The sequence below is a fragment of the Chiloscyllium plagiosum genome, unplaced genomic scaffold (assembly GCF_037043375.1).
Source record: "Chiloscyllium plagiosum isolate Xiang-an unplaced genomic scaffold, Cpla_swu_hap1 HiC_scaffold_24, whole genome shotgun sequence".
Classification (NCBI taxonomy): domain Eukaryota; kingdom Metazoa; phylum Chordata; class Chondrichthyes; order Orectolobiformes; family Hemiscylliidae; genus Chiloscyllium; species Chiloscyllium plagiosum.
The window spans coordinates 9494901-9518840 of NW_028270162.1; the positions used below are offsets into that span (position 1 = coordinate 9494901).

Sequence of the window (23940 nt, forward strand, 5' to 3'; positions counted from 1 at the left end):
TTCTTGAAAGCAGAATAAACCACTTGGAATGTGCTTTAGACAATTTTCAATTTTCTCCCAACAATGATTTAATCTATTAAAGCTCAGCAGATAATGTGTTTTGCTAAAAGTCAACATAGTGAATTAAAGGGGGGAAGGATTTTTAAACATTTTAAGGGATTAAATATCTCAATTGCAAAATAAGGGGAGTATAATTAAGATTACTTGGCAAAAGAGAGATTGGAATAGCAGTCATGGATACTAACTGGGATTTTCTGGGAAGTACAGCTTGTAAGCTATCGTTTTCAGAATGGTGGCAAAGTCCAATTCAACGGACAAGGGAGGTTTAAATGCTGGTCTATGAAATTGTTAAATGAACCAACTATTGTTAGCCTGAAGATTTTCTGATGGTTATTTTAGAAGCCTAAAATCCAAGACCTGCTACACCTGATCCCTGCACAATTATATCTGTGTCTACTCATTGTCTTGTCCTTAAAAAAAAAAACTTTTATTCAAATTCCTTTCTGGCCTTGTTTCTCCATCTCTCTGTAAGAGAGAGGCAGTGGCAGAGTGGTACTGTCACTGCATCAGTCATCTGGAGTTCTGGGCTAATGTTCTGGGAATCTGTTCAATTCCCAGTGCAGCTAATGGTGGATTTTGAATTTAATAAAAATCTGGAATAAAAGCTGGCTTGCTACCACTGTCAATTGTTCTGAGAGGAAAATAAACACATAGTCATAGAGATGAACAGCACGGAAACAGACCCTTTGGGTCAACCTGTCCATGCCGACCAGATATCCCACCCAAACTAGTCCCACCTGCCAGCACCTGGCCCATATCCCTCCAAGCCCTTCCTATTCATATACACATCCAGATGCCTTTTAAATGTTGCAATTGTACTGGCCTCTACCACTTCCTCTGGCAGCTCGTTCCATACACGCACCACCCTCTGTGAAAAAGTTGCCCCTTAGGTCTCTTTTATATCCTTTCTCTCTCACCCTAAAACTAAGCTCTCTAGTTCTGGACTCCGTGACCCCAGGGAAAAGACTTTGTCTATTTATCCTATCCATGCCCCTCATGATTTTATAAACCTCTATAAGGTCACCCCTCAGCCTCCGATGCTCCAGGGAAAACAGCCCCAGCCTATTCAAGCTCTCCCTCCAGTTCAAATCCTCCAACTCTGGCAACATCCTTGTAAATCTTTTCTGAACCCTTTCAAGTTTCACAACATCCTTCCTATCGGAAGGAGACCAGAATTGCATGCAATATTCCCAACAGTGGCCTAACCAACGTCTGCTACAGCTGCAACATGACCTCCCAACTCCTGTACTCAATACTCTGACCAATAAAGGAAAGCATACCAAACACTCTCTTCACTCTCCTATTTACCTGCGACTCCACTTTCAAGAAGCAATGAACTCACACTTCAAGGTCTCTTTGTTCAGCTGCTAAGAATTGCTTTCCCAAAATGTAGCACCTCACATTTATCTGAATTAAACTCCAATTGTGGCACGGTGGCACAGCGGTTAGCACTGCTGCCTCACAGCACCAGAGACCCGGGTTCAATTCCCGCCTCAGGCGACTGACTGTGTGGAGTTTGCACGTTCTTCCCCGTGTTTGCGTGGGTTTCCTCCGGGTGCTCCGGTTTCCTCCCACAGTCCAAAGATGTGCAGGTCAGGTGAATTGGCCATGCTAAATTGCCCGTAGTGTTAGGTAAGGGGTAAATGTAGGGGTGTGGGTGGATACGCTTCGGCTGGTTGGTGTGGACTTGTTGGGCCAAAGGGCCTGTTTCCACACTGTAATCTAATCTAATCTAATCTAATCTGACACTCCTCAGCCCATTGGCCCATCTGATCAAGATCCCGTTGTAATCTGAAGTTAACTTTCTTCACTGTCCACTACACCTCCAATTTTGGTGTCATCTGCAAACTTGCTAACTGTACCTCTTAGGCTCACATCCAAATAATTGATATGAATGGCAAAAAGTAGAAGACCCTGCACCGATTCTTGTGGCACTCCACTGGTCACAGGCCTCCAGTTTGAAAAACAACCCTCCACCACCATCCTCTGTCTTCTACCTTTGAGCCAGTTCTGTATCCAAATGACTAGTTCTCCCTGTATTCCGTGAGATCTAACCTTGCTAACCAGTGTCCTATAGGTAACCTTGCCGAACGCCTTACTGAAGTCCATGTAGATCACATCTACCGCTCTGCCCTCATCAATCCTCTTTGTTAGTTCTTCAAAAAACTCAATCAAGTTTGTGAGACATGATTTCCCACACACCATGTTGACTTTGATGAAGGGCTTTTGCCCAAAACATTGATTTTCCTGCTCCTTGGATGCTGCCTGACCTGCTGTGCTTTTCCAGCACCACTCTAATCTAGACCCTACCCCGAATCAGTCCTTGCCTTTCCAAATACATGTACATCCTGTCCCTCAGTACTCCCTCCAACAACCTGCTTACCACCACGTCAGGCTCACTGGTCTATAGTTCCCTGGCTTGTTCTTACCATCTTTCTTAAACAGTGGTATCACGTTAGCCAGCCTCCAGTCTTCCGGCACCTCACCTATGACTATCGATGATACAAATATCTCAGTAAGAGGCCCAGCAATCACTTTCCTAGCTTCCCACAGAGTTCCAGATACACCTGATCAGGTCCTGGGGAATTATCCACTTTTCTGGTTGATCAAGGCTATGTTTTGTGACAATCCCAAAAAGTTCATTGTGTATGGAGAAAGTTTTGTGTATGCAGCTTGTGAAATGCTCAGCCTGTTTTAAAACTACGTGACACCCAAATAAGCACAATCCGCTTGATTGAACAGACAGCGGTACTGCACATGCACATTTTGAGCATACATGCTGAGTATTTTGGGGGTGTCAGTAGACACTTGCAATGGTTAAATTCCTTTAGAGAAGGCAATCTATCGTCCAATAAGTCTGACCTGTTTGTGACTCCAGACTGTGGTTGACCATGAACGTTCCCCTCAAAACACCCATCAAGCTGCTTAGTTCAGGGGCAATTAAAGATGGGCAAGCATATTCCATTCATGCATATAAAAAGAAAACTCTTCCAACCAATATTCCTCCCAAAGTATTTGTGCTGCTTTAATTCTGGTTTCTAATGCATCACCAATTTTAACTGTTACGTGATTGGTAACCAACTATGTCTTCAGTTGCTAAGCTCCAAGCTCTATGTGCCTTTGCTTTTCTACCTCAACTTCTTCCTAAAAGTCCTCCTTTAAAATCTCCCTCCCACCCCACCCCCCTTTCAACCAAACTCTGGCCTAACATTACCTTAAGTGGCTAAATGACACAGTTCAGTTTTTCATGCTCTTGTGAAGCATATTGGAATCATTTAGCTTCACTTCTGACTGCACAATAGTGATACAATTTGCAATGTGACAACTGAATGACTTCAGATAAGATGGTTCTATGCTGAGCCTCTGACATTATTGTGTGCTTATATTCCATTTTAAAACAGCCATGTCTTTGGAAAACTCCACTGACCGTTTTGTCTAAACAGGCATGTAAGTTAGCTGTCTAATCTGTTGAATAGCAAATACACATCTTGGGAGTACTAATTCCAGGGGAAAGTGTTGTTAAGGGACATGTTTTAAAAGTATTGTTTTGGGCCCATCTCTCTCTGTCTCTCGCTCTTTCTGACTGGAATGGCTCATCTTCTCCACACGGTTCTAGGTGGAGCCCAAGATCAAAATCACTGTCTTTTATTGTTCATTTAGATTGAGAGAAAAAGATGAATCGTTGGTAATGAGCAACATTTCGTGTTTGCATTAAGAGAATATTCAAAATTGTTTTATTACCTCTTGACTGCCAGCAAGGTAGGCAGCATTCTGGCTCTTCAGCTTGTCTACACCAGACCAGTCCTTTCTTGCTTATTCTTTTCTCCTTTCTTTCTTTTGTTGTCTTTTCCTGTCAAAGAAGGCAACATCTCAGAGGAAGACAGCCGGAATGGGACTATTGGTGAGGTGGCAGTGTGGCCTCGCAGCAGAGCCAGTGACTCTGGTTGCAGTAGACCCAGAGCAGGGACTACAACATTGGTGAGGCAGCAGCGGCAGCCATAGTATGCCCAGAGCAGGGACTCGTGGCAGCAGAACCACGGACTCCTGGTTTTGGGGAGAGTGTAGGTTCAGCACGGGACCCAGTGACATCAGCGAGGAGGGCCCAGCAGCGAAGAGATGGCACCTGAAGATTGGCAGCTCCTACATTGGTGTGTTTGGCACAGGCAGTAGTGCAGGTGTCGTTGGTGAGCTGGCTGAAGGTAGAGGTGGCAGAATGAAATTGGGCTCTCTTTCGCTTATGTCTTTATATTCTTTTTATTCTTAAACTATTCAAAATGGTGCCAGATTATGGCAATAGTTAAAGCTTTTCACTTTTTTAACTGTTATCATTCTCTGTAAAATACAGGTGACAGTAAATCATTCAATTCATTTAAGCTGGTATAAAATTTGCAAATGCTGAAAATGCTTATCTACTCAGGTAGCATTTATTAGATGACAGTTAATATTTCAGGCTGGTAACCTTTCTGAAAGAACAGGGTAAATACTTTCTGACCTGTTGAGTGTCTTAACATTTTTTGGGATTTCTTTTGGATGTCCAGTATCTGCAGATGTTTGCTTATGTATTGATATTTAAGTAGGCATTTCCTTTAAGGGATTATAAAAAGTGGAATAGAGTCCAGGATTGATTCTTTCAGATTGTGAAGCGATTGGCTGCTTGTTCATTTCTTATTTTCTGCTTTTAAATGTTATTGTAATTATTTCAAAATACCTGTTTGAGATATCATTCAGTGTCTTTGTTACTGCTGAGCTCATAAACCCCTCAGGTGGTTCATCATCTCTAGACCATGCAGCAAAACAGCAGTGCTTCAACCTGAGTGATGTGTGGAATGTTAAACAGTTACAAGCAACATACTCTACATCCACTGGAATATTAACAGAAGCCTTGAAACCTACAGTTCACTTTTGAAAATTATTATTTTTATTGTCCTGTAACCATAGTCCTTAATAAATTGTTTAAATTTATTAAATATTATGGCGCACATTGAGAAGGCTGATTTTTAAACTAGCTGTGTGGTGTTCGTAAAAGCACACATAGCCTAGCTGAATTCAATTGAATCTGCCTGTGTCTTTCTTTTTCTTCCCCACCGCCACCGCGCCCCCCCCCCAACAATGAGGACTTATTTCTTAACTGGTCCATAGCTCTGCTAAAATGGATGACGACTCATCTTGTAGAAGTGAGGTTGAAAGTCATCCTTGTTCACTTCTGATATTTTAACTGTGCAAATTTGTTTTGTTCAAGTCTTTGTTAACCTTGCACTTTGAACCTAAAACTTTACTATTTCTGCGCACACAGTTTGCCACAGTTAAGTGGGATAAATTGAGGATAATGAAGAGGAATTCCAGTTTTTTTAACTCTCTGCCAAAATATGAGATGATAGATTGCTGATAGGCTAAGTTCCCAACATTCTAAACCATTTGACCAGTCAGCAACTTTCCAGATTACCAAGTACAGATCAGAAACCACAATGCAGAATTCCAAGTTGAAACTCATGTATCATTCATTTATCGGACAATAGAGTTGTACTTGTTTACCTCTTAACTAATTTCCAACTGGGAAGGATTTAACTATTAATATTGGAAAATAATGTAAAAATCTGCCAATCGACAGTGGAATTTTTTTATTATAGTCCGCAGCTGCTTTCATATTAATTACAGTTTCACATGGCGTTGAGTGAGTGGAATTGCTTTGACTTGCAACTAAATTGGATGTTTCCAGCCAGTAGGACCCATTTTAGGGTTCAGTTTGTGATACTCTTTTTTTTTAAATAAGTGATTTTTAAAGAGTCAAATTACTCTTTGACTTCCTGAAATGCAATATGGTGGTGCACTTAGTAATATTTTCAAGTTCAAAAAGATTTTGACAGCTGTAAGCATCTTCAAAGAATGTAACAGGTAGCACTTTGAGGTTGACAAAGGCAGTAACACTTTAAATATTTTTAGACATGCAACAGTTTTGATCTGCATCGGTTGAATGATAATTATACTGAAAAGGATTTTTTGACGTTTCTTCAAAAGTCAGTTTTCAATTTAAACAGATTGAAGGTGTAGTATTTATTCAGAACTTAATTATTGAATTGTTTCACTTGTCATAGTCGTAGAAACTTGCAGCAAGGAAAGCAATAATTTGGGTTGTCGTTTATAGATATTTTGGAATCAATCTGTGCATTGATGGTTTCTCATGCCTCTGGGGCAGATATGACTTGAATGCAGACCTCAAGGCTCAGAGGTGGGTATACGACCACTGTGCCACAAAAGTGCTCATGCTATTTATATACTGGGTCTTTGAAAGAAGAGTCAAGCTTTGCTTTGCATACCAGATTTTAGTCCATCACTCTGAGCCCCTCATCCTTAAGTTCCAAACCTTGTGAAATGATTCATGGAATTGGCATTCATTGCTGTTTCAGATCCTAGAAAATTTGAATGAGGATTCTTATGCCGTCCCAAGTTTTTATCAGTGGTTTTGAATTCATGTCCAGAGGCAGTAATGTTTGTCTCAACAAAAGCACTCATTTTAACCTCCTGTTATGTCATGTCATAATCATTCCAAGGAGAACAGTCCTAATTTTTCCAATTTTTTCAATTCTTCACTTCAGGTGAGAATACATCTCAACCTTTTAATACCTCAAAGCTATTAAAATGGATTCTGTATGAACTCTAGGATTGTGCTTGAATATGTTTCAATGGCTACAATCTTAACCCAACTTGAGAGAAACGGTTGTAATGGTTTAATTAGAGCTCATTTGTATTTGTAACACCGCCTTCACTGTAGGACACTTGAAAATCTGTCTCTTGCTTCAGATGTTTAGCAATGGTCACTGGATCAATGGCAGGCAAATGTGGTTTGACTGGCACCCAATCATTTCTTTGCTTTTGGAGCAATTGGCTGACAATAAGTTGAAGCCCTCGTCTTTCATTGTGTTTGATATCTTGAATTACTCGTGCATTGCTGAACTTTCCAAATGCAAATATGTAAAGTAACTAATGCAAAGAGGTTTTTGTGTTTAGCATACTCCTGTACTGTTGGTCAATCTGTTGTGGATCTTGTATGTTTTGCTTTTGAAAAGCTTTTTGAAACTTAGTACCCCCCCATCATGTTCTTAGATTCTGGCTAAGACTTTTGTCATGTGAGAAGCAGACTTTTCAGCATGATGTTTCTCTGACTCCTTAGTGCAGTTAGAGTTTAAGAAAACCGTTACTAGACTCGTCAACAGACTTTTACTATTTGCAACAGTAAAAATCTGACTGATTCCTGCTGCAGTAAAATCAAGAAGGTTTTGCCCTGTTTGGCAGGAGAACTAATGTTTATCTGCAGGTTTTTGCTGATACGGTAGTTGTAAAATGGATGTTTCAAAAGTTGTGCCATGTCAGATTTGAAATACAATCGTTCCTTTGTACAAACTTAAACAGTAGGAACTTTGTTTCATCTCTTTGTGAAGCGGACATACTTTTCTAATAAATGCATTATGGAGGAAAGGTCACCTGTAAGATTGTGGAGGACATGGAAGCTAGGGAGCTTGGCAAAATAAATAATGATGTTTTGAAAAGAGTTCATCTTACAGAAGAGGAAGTGCTGAATGTCTTAAAATGCATAATGGTAAATTAATCCCCAAGACCTGATCAGGTGTTTCCCAGAAATTTGTGGGAAGGTAGGGAAGAGGTTGCTAGGTCCCTTGCTGAGATATTTGTATCATCAACTGCCATGGGTGACATGCTGGAAATCAGGAGGTTGACTAAAGTGATGCCATTATTGAAAAAAGGCTGTAAGGAAAAGCCAGGGAATATAAACCAGTGAGCCTTGCGTCTGTGGTGGGTTAACTTGAAAGGGATTCTGAAAGACGGGATTTGCATGCATTTGGAAACTCAAGGACTGATTAGGGATAGTCACCATGGCTTTGTGCTTGGGAAATCATGTCTCATAAAAATCTTAAAGCTCTTAATCCATGTCTGACCCGTATGCTGAGGGTCCAGGCTTGGAAGGTTAGCAATTTTGTGTTCTCTGTCAAGTTTATGTACTTGTCTGTGTTCTCTCCCCATTTAGATGTAACAGTTAGCGCTGTTGCATTGTGCATGTTGATATCATCATCAATTGTCAGACCGCTGATATTTGTGGAACCTGATAATGTGAAGATATCAACAATCTCCAGTGCCCGACTGACGATATTAGAAGATGGATATGTGGTACAGTGTTGAACCTTGATATTTGTTTTCCTAATGCTGAGGATCAGACCAAACTCTTGACAGGTGTGAGTTTGTCCACTTTGTACTGTAGGCCTTTATCTGTAAGGAATCAGAGTGCGGCTTTGTTAGCACGGAACAATTCTCTGATGATTACCTGATGCACATTGGTCTTAGATCCCAATGTCAGTAATGGGACGTCAACCTGTTGACCTCATTGCAGATTTCAGAACATTCCATTTTTGTCCATTATAGCTGACTCTAACCCATCATGGCAACTGATCATATTGAATGGCTTTGAAGGGTGGCTAATTTTCTCCTGCAGCTTAAAGACTGTCACTGCTCAAATGGTAAAATGTCATGATGAGATTGGCAATATATAGTGGTCTCTTTCGATCTTTGCATTTTGCTTTTGCCGTTACCATACTGGAAACATCAAATTAAATGTCACTCTCTTCCAGATCTGAAATCACATTGGGTTTCAGGGTAGATGCATTAACTTTGGATCTGAGATCTGCAGTAGCTCAAAGACAAAATGGGAAAACTCTTTGTCCCGAGGGGGATACTGCAATAGCTGTTGCCACCTCTGCAGTTTTCCTAGTTCAGGACAGGGATCACAATCTTTGCTTTGCTCTTCTTTCTTGAAGAGACAAAGATGTTTGTGCAGATGCTGCAGGAGTGCCTGCATTTAAGATGTGACAACTTGTTGTGCCAAGACAAGGAGGCTGTCTGTGGTCTCTGGATCTTCTTTGTTGACTCCGTTCTCTTACAAGATAACTGTAGGCAGTGTTCCACCCATCCATTGTTGCAGCTGGAATTGACCTTCCTTGCTTTTTGTTCTCATTGTTTTCACTGGACCTGTTTTCTTTGCTGTGAACCTCTCATCTTTCAAACCCTTTTTTGTGTCTGACAGGTTCGTGGGAGGTATCTTGTCAGTGGATGAAAAGAGTTAACATGCTTTCTGATTTTGTATGTTACTTTGCTTCTTATTTTCAGTCTATACCAATTGAAGTCAAATGAATAATCAAAAGTGACAAAGTACTTAAGGGAGAGTTAAGAATGCTTACCTCCACTTGTACCAGCTCACAAATAATAATAATTTAATTATGAATAGTCAGATAAATATACAGCACAGAAACAGACCCTTCAGTCCAACTTGTCCATGCTGACCAGAGATCCCAAATAAATCTAGTCCCATTTGCCAGTGTTTGGCCCATATGATTCTCAACCCTTCCCATCCATATACCTATCTGGATGTCTTTTAAATGTTGCAATTGTACCAGCCTCCACCACTTCCTCAGGCAGCTCATTCCATACACGCACCACCCTCTGTGTGAAAAAGCTGCCCCTTAGGTCCCTTTTTAAATCTTTCCCTTTCACCTTAAACTTATGCCCTCTAATTTTGGACTCGGCCATCCTGGGGAAAACATCCTTGTCTGTTTACCCTATCCATGCCTCTCATCATTTTATAAACCTCTATAAGGTCACCCCCTCCGCCTCTAACGCTTCAGGGAAAATAGCCCCAGTCTGTTCAGCCTCTCCCTATAGCTCAAACTCTCCTGGCAACATTGTTGTAAATCTTTTCTGAGCCTTTAAGCTTCACAACATCCATCCTATAGCAGGGAGACCATGACTGCACGCAGTATTCCAATAGTGACCTAACCGACGACCTGTACAGCCGCAACATGATCTGCCAACTCCTGTAGTCAATGCATTGACCAATAACTGAAAGCATACCAAATTCCACCTTCACTATCCTATCTACCTGTGACTCCCCTTTCAAGGAACTATGAACCTCCTCAAAAAACTCTTAAAATAGTCAGACATCATATCCCTTTCATGGAACGTGCTGACTCTGTTTGGATTAGGTTGTGATTTTCTAAATGTGCCACTGTTCCCTTTAATATTAGGTTCCAGCAATTTTCTAAGATGTTAGGCTAATTGACCTATAGTTACCTACCTTTTGCTTCCCTCCCTTTTTGAATATGGATGTCACATGGCAATTTTCCAAACCTCGAGAACTACTCCAGAATCCAAGGCGGTTTGGAAAATTACAACCAATATGTCCGCTACCTCTGTTGCAACTTTTAGGATCCAAGTTAGTTAAACAATGCAACCCCTGAAGCACTTGAGCATACTTTACTGTTAAAGGCTTTATGTAAATACAAGTAATCATTGCAATATTGGGTTAATTTCCTCCTCCATTTCTTGTGCTCCTCAGCTTCGAATGATCCAAACAGTTGTTTCTGTTTATTTTCTCTTCCATTTGAGTCCATTTTTGATTGCAGTGATACTATGAATGTTGTTTCCAGTAAAATCTTCTACCACCCTTCTAGATTTCACTCCAGTGATTGCCTTCTTTGTGGTTGAACTGAGCTGCTTGTGTTTTATCCTGTGTAAAACGTAGCGACTGTTTATGATCAGTGTAGGAGTGTCAGTAGCTGGGTTCCAACAGGAAGTGTGATTGTGAAGGAATTAAATACTATTGTTTGAACTGCTGTTTCCTTTGAAACAAAAACAAGCTAAGCATGAATGTGGAAGTGCGATTAGTTGTTTACATGAAAGCTTGGGTTGGCAGTGATTCTGATTGGGTTGCTAATCTCAATAAATAAGCAAGCTTGTTTTCAGTTTGCAGGATTGGGATTTAGGTAAACTAGGATACTGACTTTACTGGGTTTGGATGCTGCAATTAATGTCAAGATTGAAGCATGCTCTGTCTTTGACTCAAGAGTCTTGGATAAGGTGAAATGAGACATTCTCCAGTTACTGGTGCGAATGGTGTTAAACATGGAAAACAGTATAGCATCTTGGAGAAACTGCCATATTTTCAGTGTGTGCATGAAGCAAACAATGTTTGTCGTTAACATTGAAATATTCAAAAGTTGTTATTTATCTCCAACCCTTTGACTACTTTTGAAGTATAGTCAAATTATGTGGTGAAGAGTAATAACCAGTTGGGCACAAGTTTTCCTGTTGATAGCTACTATTTGGGGCAAAATAGAAAAATTTAATACCGTAGTTATTGTTTACAAGAAGGACAATTAACCAAGAGTAGTGAGCTCTTAACTGGTTGTCTTTTGGTTAAGTTCTTGTATATTTTAAATAATATTCTGTGCCACTATTCTCTGAATCCAAGAAAGCACTGTTATGGTATGGCCCAGCTGCTATATTATCTGGTGTCTGAACAGCCCTGATTTAATGCAAGGGACATTCAACACTTTTTACTGGTGTTTTCAGATGATAGGATATTAAAAAGTATATTGAGGTTAAGTCAAACTTAGTTGACAACCCCGAGCATGCACAGTAGTTGCAAAATCTCTGAAATAATTTGAAATAAAGTGATAAAAATCTAACAAACTTTGAGAAAAGTTAAAAATCACACAACACCAGGTTAGAGTCCAACAGATTTAATTGGAAGCACACTAGCTTTCGGAGCGACGCTCCTTCATCCAGTGATTGTGGAGGGCTCGATCGTAACACAGAATTTACGGCTATAAATTCTGTGTTACGATCGAGCCCTCCACAATCACCTGATGAAGGAGCGTCGCTCCGAAAGCTAGTGTGCTTCCAATTAAACCTGTTGGACTATAACCTGGTGTTGTGTGATTTTTAACTTTGTACACCCCAGTCCAACACCGGCATCTCCAAATCAAAACTTTGAGAATTGGGGAAAAAGTAGGTAATGAGATAAAAAGCTGACTTTTTTAATCTGCTTAATATTATGTGCATACACATATTAAAAAGAAATCAAGTGAGTGTGTAGTCATAATTTATCACTCCATTAAACTTTGTAAATTAGTGGCCTTTTTTATGTTGCTGTTTGTAATAAGGCAGTCTTATAAATGGGATGAGTGTGTGTGTGCTCTACAGGCTTAATAATTATTCTGCATTTGTATATTATGTTCTGGGACAGTTGGAGAAAAAGGCTTCAATATAGAGGCTGGAAAAGAGGTTGCAATTTTGTTTTAATTTGGAAGTTTCAAGGAATTGAGAAGTTAGTCATAGAGATGTGCAGCACTGAAACAGACCCTTTGGTCCAACTGATCAATGTTAACTAGATATCCTAAATACATCTAGTCCCATTTGCCAGCATTTGGCCCATATCCCTCTAAATCTTTCCTTTACATGTACCCATCCAGATGCCTTTTAAATGTAGTAATTATACCAGTCTCCACCACTACTACTTTCACACATCACCCTCTGCGTGAAAAGTTTGCCCTTTACTTATGTCCTTTTTAAATCTTTCCCCTCTCACCTTAAACCTATTCTCTCTAGTTTTGGACTCTCCCACCCCAGGGACCTTCAATATATTGATAGTATAGAATATCAATATACTAAACTCAAACTTGGTTGGAGTTTAGTATTTTTCGAGGCATAATTTAAACAGATTGACCTAATTCAAATCTGTTTTGTCGTTTCCAGGCAGCCAGCTACACTAGCTACTGGACCACATGTTACATTATATCTTGGTCAGAACACTTGGTGCTGTCAGGTAGTTCTGCTAGCTTTTAACTCTCTCAAAGATACAGTACACCCACATCTACATAACAACAGTGTCCATGCCCCTCATGATTTTATAAATCTCTATAAGGTCACCTCTCAGCCTCCAATGCACCAGGGAAAACAGCCCCAGCCTTTTCAGCCTCTCCCTATAGCTCAAACCCCCTAATACTGGCAACATCCTTGTCAAGCTTTTCTGAATCCTTCCAAGTTTCACAACATCTTTCTTGTAGCAAGGAGATCGGAATTGCATGCAGTGTTCCAAAAGTGGCCTAACCTATGTCCTGTACACCTGCAGCATGACCTCCCAACTTTTGTACTCGATGCACGGATTAATAAAGGCAAGCATACCAAATGCTGCCTTCACTATCCTATCTACCTGTGACTTCAATTTCAAGGAACTATGAACCTGCAGTCCAAGGTCTCTTTGTTCAGCAACACTCCCCAGGATCTTACCCCCCCCCCTCCCCCCCCCCAATGTTCACTGCTCTGCCCTCATGAATCCTCTCCATTACTTTAAAAAAACTCCAAGTTCTGAGACATGATTTCCCATGTATAAAGCCATGTTGACTATCTCCTCATCAGTCCTTGCCTTTCCAAATGCATATAAACCCTGTCCTTCAGGAGTCCCTCCAACAACGTAGAGTCACAAAGATGTACAGCACAGAAACACCTTGTCCACCTTGTCCATGCTGACAGATATCCCAACCCAATCTAGATCCACCTGCCAGCTCGCGGCCCATATCCCTCCAAACCCTTCCTATTCATATACACATTCTAGATGCCTTTTAAATGTTGCAATTGTACTAGCCTCCTTGCCCATCACCAATGTCGGGCTCACTGGTGTACGGTTCCCTGGATTTTCCTTACTACCTTTCTTAAATAGTGGCACCATGTTAGCCAACCTCCAGTCTTAATTGCAGCTATTGCTGACACAAATATCTCAGCAAAGGGTCCAGTAATCACTTCCAGCTTCCCAAAGAGTTCTCTGATACACCTGCTCACGTCCAGGGATTTATGTACCTTTATGCGTTCTTGGAGTAGTGGTGCTGAAATATATTGATTGGAACAGTTGTTCTCATATGAGAAAAAAAATGAGTGCAGAAAGTATAAGTTTTAGGAATTGTAAAATCATTATTTTAAACAAAGAAGAACAAAGAAAATTCCAGCACAGGAACAGGCCCTTTGGCCCTCCAAGCCTGCACCGATCCAGATCCTCTATCTGAACATTTCGACCTTTTCTTTCTTGAATTGTAATGTAACCTGGGAGTTTATTTTCACTTGGTCATTAGCCTGTTGCATACTTGCTATCTCTAATTTGATGTTGAGACTGAGAGAAATTTTATCGTTAATACCGACCACATGGCACGTAAGAGAATCTGGCAAGGAGGAAACCTGCCAAGTAAATGCTGGGATTAGAACAAGTTTGTTTGAGCTGTTAGGAGGAAACATCACAACTCATGCTACTGAATCTGTTATTCTTGGATGTTTTGGTTGACGCAATACTTGCAGTATTTAACTGATACATTCATTTCACTGATACATTCATTTCATTCCTACCTAGCAACAATAAAGAAGGAGCTGTAGTACTGCGAAATTTAGAATATGATTATAGATATTCCCAATTATAACTTCACTGCCCCAGCAGCTTTTGTAAACGTAATAACATGGTGTTAGAAATGACTATTTGGAAAATGTGTTTACTAGTTCAGTTGTACTACTTTAACTGGTAGCAGAGAAAGATTTGGAAGCTTATTAGGATAGTAATGAATATATTAGAGCATTAGCACAATCTTTCCTGAGTAGTGACTGTTAATTGATCATCTATGGTTAGAGGAGCCAATCCTGTCTACTGCACAAGCCGAGTAAATACTGAGCAAGTAAAGGTGGTATTCTTTGAGGATCTTTTGGGTTGTTGCTGAATATTCATGGGCAAACTTTCCTGAGCCAGGTAGTTAAAATAGAACTGTTTTCAGCTATATTACTGACTGTTGTCGACTGATAACGCACATGTTAATCAGGTGGTGACTCTGGCATTTTGAGAGTCATCCTGTGAGCTTGAAATTCAGATATTTGACGGCTACAAAATTGGACCTAAATGATTTCTTTAGATTAGGTTGGGATATCTGGTCGGCATGGACATGTTGGACCAAAAGATCTGTTTCCGTGCTGTACATCTCTATGACTATAACTCTATAAATCTGTTAGCTTAAATCAAATATGGAAAACATTTTTTATTTTGAAGATAGAAATGTCGAACTAAAAGTATACTGGTCACAGTATAAGAACATAATTTAGGAACAAGACAGGACCATACAGTCCATTAAGTTCTGATCTACCATTCACTATGAACATGGTTAACCTTGGGTTTCAAATCTACTTCCTCTCCTTGCCTCCACATCCAGTAATGACCTGAGACACCGAACTCTCTTGATCTCAGCCTTGATCCTTGTTTGCATGAACATATTTCAGACTTGGCCTCTCAGCCCTTTGAGCCTGCTCTGCTATTCCACGAAATCATGGTTGATCTGATTTTAATGTCAACTCTACGTTCCTACACTCTATATCCCTTTACATTCCCTTGTTCTAGCCACTGTCACTAACATCAAGCAGAAGGAATTAAAAAAACTCAATCTATCTGTCTCACTTTTCAACCTGTTTCTCTTCGCAGCATTTCTCCCCATAGAGCTTCATTTAGTCAACGTATGTTATGAATACAGATTGTAAATAGCTGAGACCTCAGCACTGATCCTTGATGCACTCAATCCTAACTTCAAGCTGCCTCATATATCCCTGCTGGCTCCATCCTGTCAGCTAATTCCCTCTCCTTGCTAATCTTAACGCCTTCTCATCCCCCTCCCACCCCAAAGAAAACCATGAGCCCTTTCCTTGTGTATTACTATTTCATGTAGCTCTGCTGTCTAAGCGATTTTGCAACTGAACTTCTAACCCCATGATTTTATGATTTACATTTTACCTTTTCTGTAACATTGCTAATTTTCTGGCATTAAGGGCCTCATTCATGGGAGATGGTTAGGTCTTCCTGAGGGGGGGGAAGTGGAAATCTGTGATGTACCTTCTGAATTCAATTTAGTGAACTTCCTGCATTATCCAGCAAAAAAGCTGATTTAAGTCAGCACAAATAAATATTGAGAAAGATAAATCAACATGTGCTATGCAATTAGCCACAGCTTACAACATATTACGCTTAATTTGCAGGAACAAAGCCCCAGTAATCTAACTTCAAAGAAAACGATGCAGGAGCCGCAGGAGTTGGTGGAAGAAACTGTTACAGTTGAAGAGGACCCAGGCACTCCCACCTCTCATGTATCTGTGGTAACATCGGATGATGGAACTATAAGACGGACTGAAACAAAGGTAAAAAATCTTTGCTTTTCCCTTAAGATGCCATATTTTAACAGCAATGGAGATCACACTCAACTGTTCTCACAATCACCCATTTCAGTATATCCATCCTTCTCTGCTACTTCACTTGATACATTTTTATCCTGCTATTCCAAAATTATTGTGCTACTCTGAAGCAAATTTCATATATTTTCTTTTTCTTTGGTTTTCTTGAGAATGTATGTCAAGGGAGCAAATTATGCAGAGCTAGTTTTTTTTCTCTAAAAGCTGTTCCTTGGCTCAAGGAGACTCTATCCTTGATTTTTTTTCAGAGGGGTAATACACTAGGCCGGGCTCCGATCAGTCTAGTTTAGTGCAGAGATGAAAAGGATTTTGAGGCCTTTTCTTTATAGGTAAACAGATGAGACTTCAGGCCAAAGTGGTCAGGTTTTAGAAGTGACCTGTATAATGAAGGGGGAGTGGTCAGCTCTCTAGCTGAGCAATTTAGTTCAGTCCAGAACAGGTTGGGAGTTCAACAGTGAGCTGTGTGTAAACTCTCTCCTCTGCCTCTCTAACTTCAACCTGTAAGCCATCTGACCTTTTTTAGTACTGTGTTTTAAAAGGAAGTTTGCTTATAGGTACTGTTGTGTATATTTGGAACAGATACTTAAGTCTAGTTTGGATAGACTGAGTTCTGTAGGGGCGCGTTATTCTGTTCTTCATGTTTTATTATGTAATTTTGTGAAGAGATTTTTTTTTGTTTGATTTAAACCTGGTAGTCAATCTCGCTAACTTAATCCGGGTAATTTTCACTGTACACTTGCCGAAACAAATCGCAAAGTTATGGTCTGGGCTGCCTGCTTAAGAATGTTTTGAGTGGCCTGGTCTAGTCCATAACACTACCAATTAAGATGTGGCAGTATTTATTATATCTGATGACATCTAATTTGTTTCAGCACAATGGGGATAGAAAGTGACATTAATTAAGTTGGAAGAAAAATTAATTTAGTTTCAAAAGAAGTCAGTGTGTTCTGAAATAACATTATAATGAGGCATTTTTGACCATGTTTAGTTATATTTGAGTAAATATCTGGGAACTGACAATTTGGTGAGCGAACAGCCATTATTGTGCTTTGCATGGTGTTACAAATATAGTCTTCCTTGTGTGCAAATGATAGGGATAGTCCCAGGATGCAAGGTATGGCCTGTAATTGATCTGAAATGTTGCCTTTGCTAGTGTTTTGTAAGAGTTTGCGTTCCCTTGTTCAGTATTTGGATATTGACAGAGCTAGCAACTTATTACTTCGAGAAGTAAGTGATAATTTAGTGTTAAGGTCGTCTTGCTTTGCTGGAATAAGAGCTCTTTGTGCTAATGTTATGGAATTGGATTACTGCAACTTCAAGATCAGCATGCTTCTGGGAGTTTGGAGGGTAAACATGCCAGTTTTATTTGTTTCTCAAAATCTAATAACCCTATGATGACAGGAAGGTTTGATTTCTTGCAGCACAAAATTCTGGTCTACACTTCAACACTTCTGGTATGGCGTACTGGAAATAGGCCTGCTATTCTCCAAAGTAAAATATTTCATAAAGTACTCTAAGTTGCCAATTTATCTGACTTTCAGGCCCAGGTTGATGGAATGCATGGACTCTGTTTCTATTCTCAACAAGAGATTAGTATTGATTATAAGACTCTGGCTACGAGTAAACTGCTGGCATATAATGCTGCAAATTAAAATCCTCATCCCCTGTCAACTCACCCGTATACAGTCGAATAGGGAACAATAGGTTATTGGCAGAGAGGACCAACTGGAAAGACTATATAATTCGTCTTTGTTCCGCGGTACTGTTGTTAACTGATCTTTGATTCTTCTGTTGGCCAGCATGTTGCTCCATTTATTTTTCTTCAGATATTTCCACTGGTCGGTAAGAAACACAATATTGTTGCTTCACTTAAAAAAAAAAGTCTCTAACTTTTAAAGTGTCGGTTATTGCAGTTGTTAAACTTAAAAGTTGCAGCTTACAATAACCGTTGCAGGAAAGATGAGCTTTGTTTAATTTTAAAGTCAGTTTTATCTGCAGAGAACATCGGCACTGTTTCTGAACTGGGAAGAACTGAACACTTTTCTATCTAACTTATTCCCAGCTCCAAGCTGCTCAGCAATCTGAGAACTAATCACAGGCAAAATGTCTCTGTCATCGATAACTGGTTATGAATCCATGGACCAATCAACTTGCCAGCAAAAGCTACATTGGTACACCTTGGCTCCAAATCACTGCAATTTGAACGATAGTTGATGTGATGCTTGCTATGTATGTACGATTACTTTCTTTTGAAAGCATAAACCACCCTCAAACACAGGTTTTAAAACATACTTCTCATTTCAGTTCCGTTTTTTTTTTTAATGCCCAAAATGAAAAGATATAGTCCACCCTCCTCATTCCACAGAACCTTCCTATGCAGTTATAAGTGGCTTAACAATGCTTTGCACAACACGGGAATGTTCAGCCCTGTCCCAAAACCCTGAACAGCTTGGATTGGAATGAAGTCCTGACAGGAGCGGAGGGTTTTGTAATTTCTGATTCAGAGAGCCTAGGGGTACCTGCTATAATATATGACGTTGTGAGTACATATCTTGAGCAAAACTGGTCTTCGATTGACATTTGTTAGAAGTAGCTTATCAGATGAGGTACTTTTTGAGCACGATTGAACACAGTGGTCTTTGTTGGCACAGATGTGCTTAACAACCGCTTATGCTAGGCATTTGTTTATCATTGCCAAAATCTGAGCCACAGTACTGGATTACAGCCAGTTTAATTGACTACATTCTTCTCTCAGAATCCAGTATTTCTGTTGTGACCCCCCTGTCAACATGCAGATTTCTGCACATAACACTGTCTTTAATTAATTGGAGAAGCCAAGGAGTGTATATGTGCCTAAATATAGAACAGCCATTTGATTTATCCTTTAAACAAGCATTTAGTTGGCCACATACTATTTCTGTAAGAAGCATTTTTCTTCACCAAAGGTTAGTGATGGGTTTCCACAAGAACAACCCGTTGCCATGGTAACATGCTCGCTTTTTGAAGTCTTGTGCCTTGGCTATCAATAAGGTCTCCACCTGCCACTGGCGACTGCAGTATTTGTTTTTAAACAGCCAGCAACACTTTATTCCACATTGGACCTGGAACAGGATAGGGTGCAGGGGAGAGCACTGAGCAAGTGTGGAAACCCATGAATATTTTTGAGTTTATTAGTGGGATTACCTTTACAAGCAAAACACACAAACATATTCTGCTTCAATTTAATACTGACCTGGAGATCTTTATGTAATTGTTTTGTACTGTGTCCAGCTGAAACGGCATTATTAATGTCTCCCCATGTCATTCTAAGTAACAAACCAACCAGGACTTGGCTTGAAGTTATGCTGTCACTCATGTTGCAACTGACTGAAGATTAATCAAGATGTATTGCTGTACAAATTCAAATATGGCTGCACCCTGAATGACATGTCCCTCTCTGGCATTGTGACACAGCTTTATTCACTGATGCCAGGTCCACACTTTCTTAATGGACTCCTTGCTCTTAGGCAAGTTATTACGTACAGTTCAATGTTCTGAATTGTGGAATGTTCATTTTGGTATGAAGCTTCCTTATTCAATGTTGACAGTTCATTCAATGGTGGTCTAAAAATCACAGCCCAATTTGTTGTTTTATATCTCAGCAGCACATCAAATAAAGCACCTTTGTAATATTCCAGAATCGTTCTCGTTACACTGATTTGAATCAGTGATAGATATTTGTGCATAGTGGTTTGTTTCTTTACAAGTTAGTAATTTTAAATTCTAGTAATCATGTTGGTTTAAGCAGAGAATGCTAATTTAGAAAGTAATATTTGAACTAATTAATGGCAGATATCTATACATACTCATATGACATACAGTGCTGCTTGAGTTTACTCTTTGAAATGATTTTGTGATGTATAACTATGTTCAAAACAATAATCATAATCCTGCTATTAATTTGGAAATAGAGGAACCTCTCTTGATTAGTGAAACATTGGGCCTTCACATGGGTCTTATTGGTTTGATTGCATTGCTTTCTTAGGAATTTATCAACCTGTTCAGAGATGTTATACATACCTCTGGAGCAGGTGCGACTTGAACCTAGGCCTCCTGGCCAAGAGGTAGGGACTGCACCACAAGAGTCCCTGCATTGCTTTTATAAGCTTATATCAAAGTTCCATACCCTGTGAAATGCCAACTCCTGCTTGGTAATGATGGTTGTCAAAATTGTTGTCCAGTGCACCTTCTCCTGTTGTGGAAATCCTGATTGTTACGTGCCCAGTATTAATCCAAGTTTGCTCATCATTCATGTGTTTTAAATAGTCAATTGCAAGATTAGTTTTTTTTTCTTTGGTGTTTAATTCTATTGCCAGGTTAGCAGCATCATAATCCATGTTGTGTTCGTTCACCATCTCAACACTAAGTTGAGACTGAGTGTTGGATGTATAGTTGTAAGATTATTGAATTTAAATTTCCCAGTAGTGAGACCTTAATTTGTGAGAAGTATTCTGATGTCTCTGAAGGGATGATTTTATTTTTGCATGTTGGAATCAACAAAGCATGAGTTTTTTAACATATGTGACAATGTTTGAGTCAATTCTTCCAGCTCCGAACTTGAGTCTTTTAATATTAACATTTGAGCAAATAACATGCTATTCATTTTGCATTCTGAATGTGAACAGTTGCTCTTCAAAGTGAACATGATTAATTTATTATCCAACAATAATGGGCAGCATGACAGCTGTAGTGTTATCCATGCCTCAGCTGTATTTGTAATTAGAACAATGGATGAACAGCTATAGGACGCAGATGATGTTTGTTCTCCACGTTCAGAGGTAATGGTATGACGGGAGATGCAGTTCCGTTACTCGCCTTCAAATCCCTCCCCAAGCGTTCTCAACTCCAACTGATTATTTAATTGAAAATGTCAGAGATGAAGTTTTTGAAAATGTGCTGGGCTACCCCCAGAAGCTCAGCTGCTAAAGGCCTTAATTGGTTTTGCTGTACAGCCCAAGGATCTCAAATTTTGTTTGTGATCAATTTTCACCTGCTGCAGTTGAGGCTTGTACCTGAAATGAAGCATGCTGGAAAGCCACAGTAGACATAGCTCAACAAAGAGTTGGCATTGTGAGTACAGGAAGAGAATAGGTTTGGCCACCGAAGGGAAGAAAAAGCACTTTTTATATGAAATATTCTCTACTTCTGATGATTTTCTATTTATTTTAAACCAGTTTCAATTTTAGTTATAGATTGAAAGCTTCAGCTACATTATTATATTTTGGAAAATCAAAATTTCCACTTGGTTAAGAGACTGCAATGAATCCATTAAAATGTTTACATTATTTGATGTTTTTGCTATATAATATTCATTTTTCCTGATCTGATTCATCTGCATATTTGCAACTTTTGGATTGCTTTTTGTGTTCACCAATAAATTGATTTCACATCAATCCTTGTACATTTGAAGCATTTGCATGATTCTTTCATTTGAGTCTCCAGAGAATTGTTTAAAATAAATAGCATATTCAAGTGTTTATATCCTGCTGTACATCAATATCTATGCCTTACCAACACTTGAATAAATCTGGTTTCTCTTTGTTGAATTTCTGGTGAGATTAGTATTACTCTACTGTTGTGAAGTTCTTGTTAATCCTTATGCTCTTGAACATTTTTATTCAATTTGTTTGCAGGTTACTAAAGTGGTTAAAACTGTGACAACTCGAACCGTTCGGCAGGTGCCACTTGGGCCAGATGGATTGCCTGCAGAGGGGTCTTCTCCTGCTGGCAGTTGTACAGATTCTATTGACAGAAGATACATGAAAAATGGAGACCGTTATATTACACCACAAGCAAATTCTACTTTAACCAGAGGCTATACCAACTATCCCGATGCATACGAGAATCGCCATGATATGTACCGTTCATACACTGGTCAGGATGGATTTGCTGATGTATCTGATAACTATGGAAGCCTATCACGAGGTGTACATTACCGCCCACGCTATGCTTTTGTGCCACGAGACAACTATAGGCCAGATGAGAATTACACATTGCTGGGTAGAAACAAGTATGCTGTTGCCCAACCGCAAGTGCAGCCAGATGGCAGTGTTGACCTGAGCCGATCTCAACCAGAGCGTTTCCAACCAGAACCTTATGGACTTGAAGATGACCACAGAAGTCTAGGACCCGATGATGATGGATATGAATTAGATGGGGAGCCAGAACCTGATTATTCCACCGCAGGTCGAAGGGTGCCGACACGAGCTAATGGAAGAAGACCAAGGAGGTAAGAATTAGATTTCAGCAATGATGGCTGGAGTCCTTCATCTTGTACGAGCAATACATTGTAAGCGGCTGAATTATGACTTACTGCAACTCAACATAATTTTGACCATTTTTTAATGGTGCACTTGATCCATCCATCCTGCACTTTCCTTTCCACCTTTTCACTTTTATACTGTTTGCTTATGATTATTTTAGGAGGGTCAGAAATGATCGTTTGGTGTCCTATTATTATCACTACCTGTTTGCATTCCAATTTAATTACTCCTTATTGCGTAAATGGCACGTATTTTGATACCTTATTGATTGTATACCATTAAACAGGGTCAATATAGTTTTGCAAAACGGAAATAATGTTTGACATGACCTTGATTGAGTTTTTTGAAAAGGTAACAAGGAGGATTGATGAGGGCAGAGCAGTAGACGTGGTCTATATGGACTTCAGTAAGGTGTTTGATGAGGTTTCATATGGGAGACTGGTTAGATCTCATGGAATACAGAGAAAACTAGCCATTTGGATACAGAACTGGCTCAAAGGTAGAAGACAGAGGGTGGTAGTGGAGGGTTGTTTTTCAAACTGGAGGTCTGTGACCAGTGGTGTGCCACAAGGATCAGTGTTGGGTGCAGTGCTTTTCGTCATTTAAATAATTGATTTGGATGTGAACATAGGAGGCACAGTTAGTAAGTTTGCAGATGACACCAAAATAGTGGACAGCGAAGAAAGTTACCTCCGCATACAATGGGAGCTTGATCAGATGGGCCAATGGGCTGAGAAGTGGCAGATGGAGTTTAATTCAGATAAATGCGAGGTGCTGCATTTTTGGAAAGCAAATCTTAGCAGGACTTATATACTTAATGGTAAGGTCCTAGGGAGTGTTGCTGAACTAAGAGACCTTGGGAGTGCAGGTTCATAGCTCCTTGAAAGTGGAGTCACAGGTAGATAGGATAGTGAAGAAGGCATTTGATATGCTTCCCTTTATTGGTCAGAGTATTGAGTTCAGGCATTGGGAGGTCATGTGGCAGCTGTACAGGACATTGATTAGGCCACTGTTGGAATACTGCATGCAATTCTGGTCTCCTTCGTATTGGAAGGATGTTGTGAAACTTGAAAGGGTTCAGAAAAGGCTTAGAAGGATGTTGCCATGGTTGAAGGATTTGAGCTGTAGGGAGAGGCTGAATAGGCTGAGGCTATTTTCCCTGGAGCGTCGAAAGCTGAGGGATGACCTCATAGAGGGTTATAAAATCATGAGGGGCATGGACAGGATAAATAGACAAAGTCTTTTCCCTGGGGTCGGGGAGTCCAGAACTAGAGGGCATAGGTTTAGGGTGAGAGGGGACCCCAGGGGCACTTTTTCACGCAGTGGGTGGTGTGTGAATGGAATGAGCTGCCAGAGGAAGCGGTGGAGACTGGTACAATTGCAACATTTAAGAGGCATCTCAATGGGTATATGAATAGGAAGGGTTTAGAGGGATATGGGCCAAGTGCTGGCAAATGGGACTAGATTAGGTTGG

The 23940-nt window shown here is 40.0% G+C and overlaps 1 protein-coding gene across 11 annotated transcripts in view; it reads left to right on the top strand.

Annotated features, from left to right (window-relative positions):
• The window catches only part of arvcfb (ARVCF delta catenin family member b), a 322810-nt gene that overhangs the window by 195583 nt on the left and 103287 nt on the right, over positions 1–23940 (top strand). For all 11 annotated transcript variants that reach the window (XM_043715402.2, XM_043715409.2, XM_043715407.2 and 8 more), the window contains 2 exons: positions 15955–16113; positions 21837–22432. In XM_043715402.2, the coding sequence (XP_043571337.2) occupies positions 15955–16113; positions 21837–22432 (755 nt within the window). The remainder of the gene's footprint in view (positions 1–15954; positions 16114–21836; positions 22433–23940) is intronic.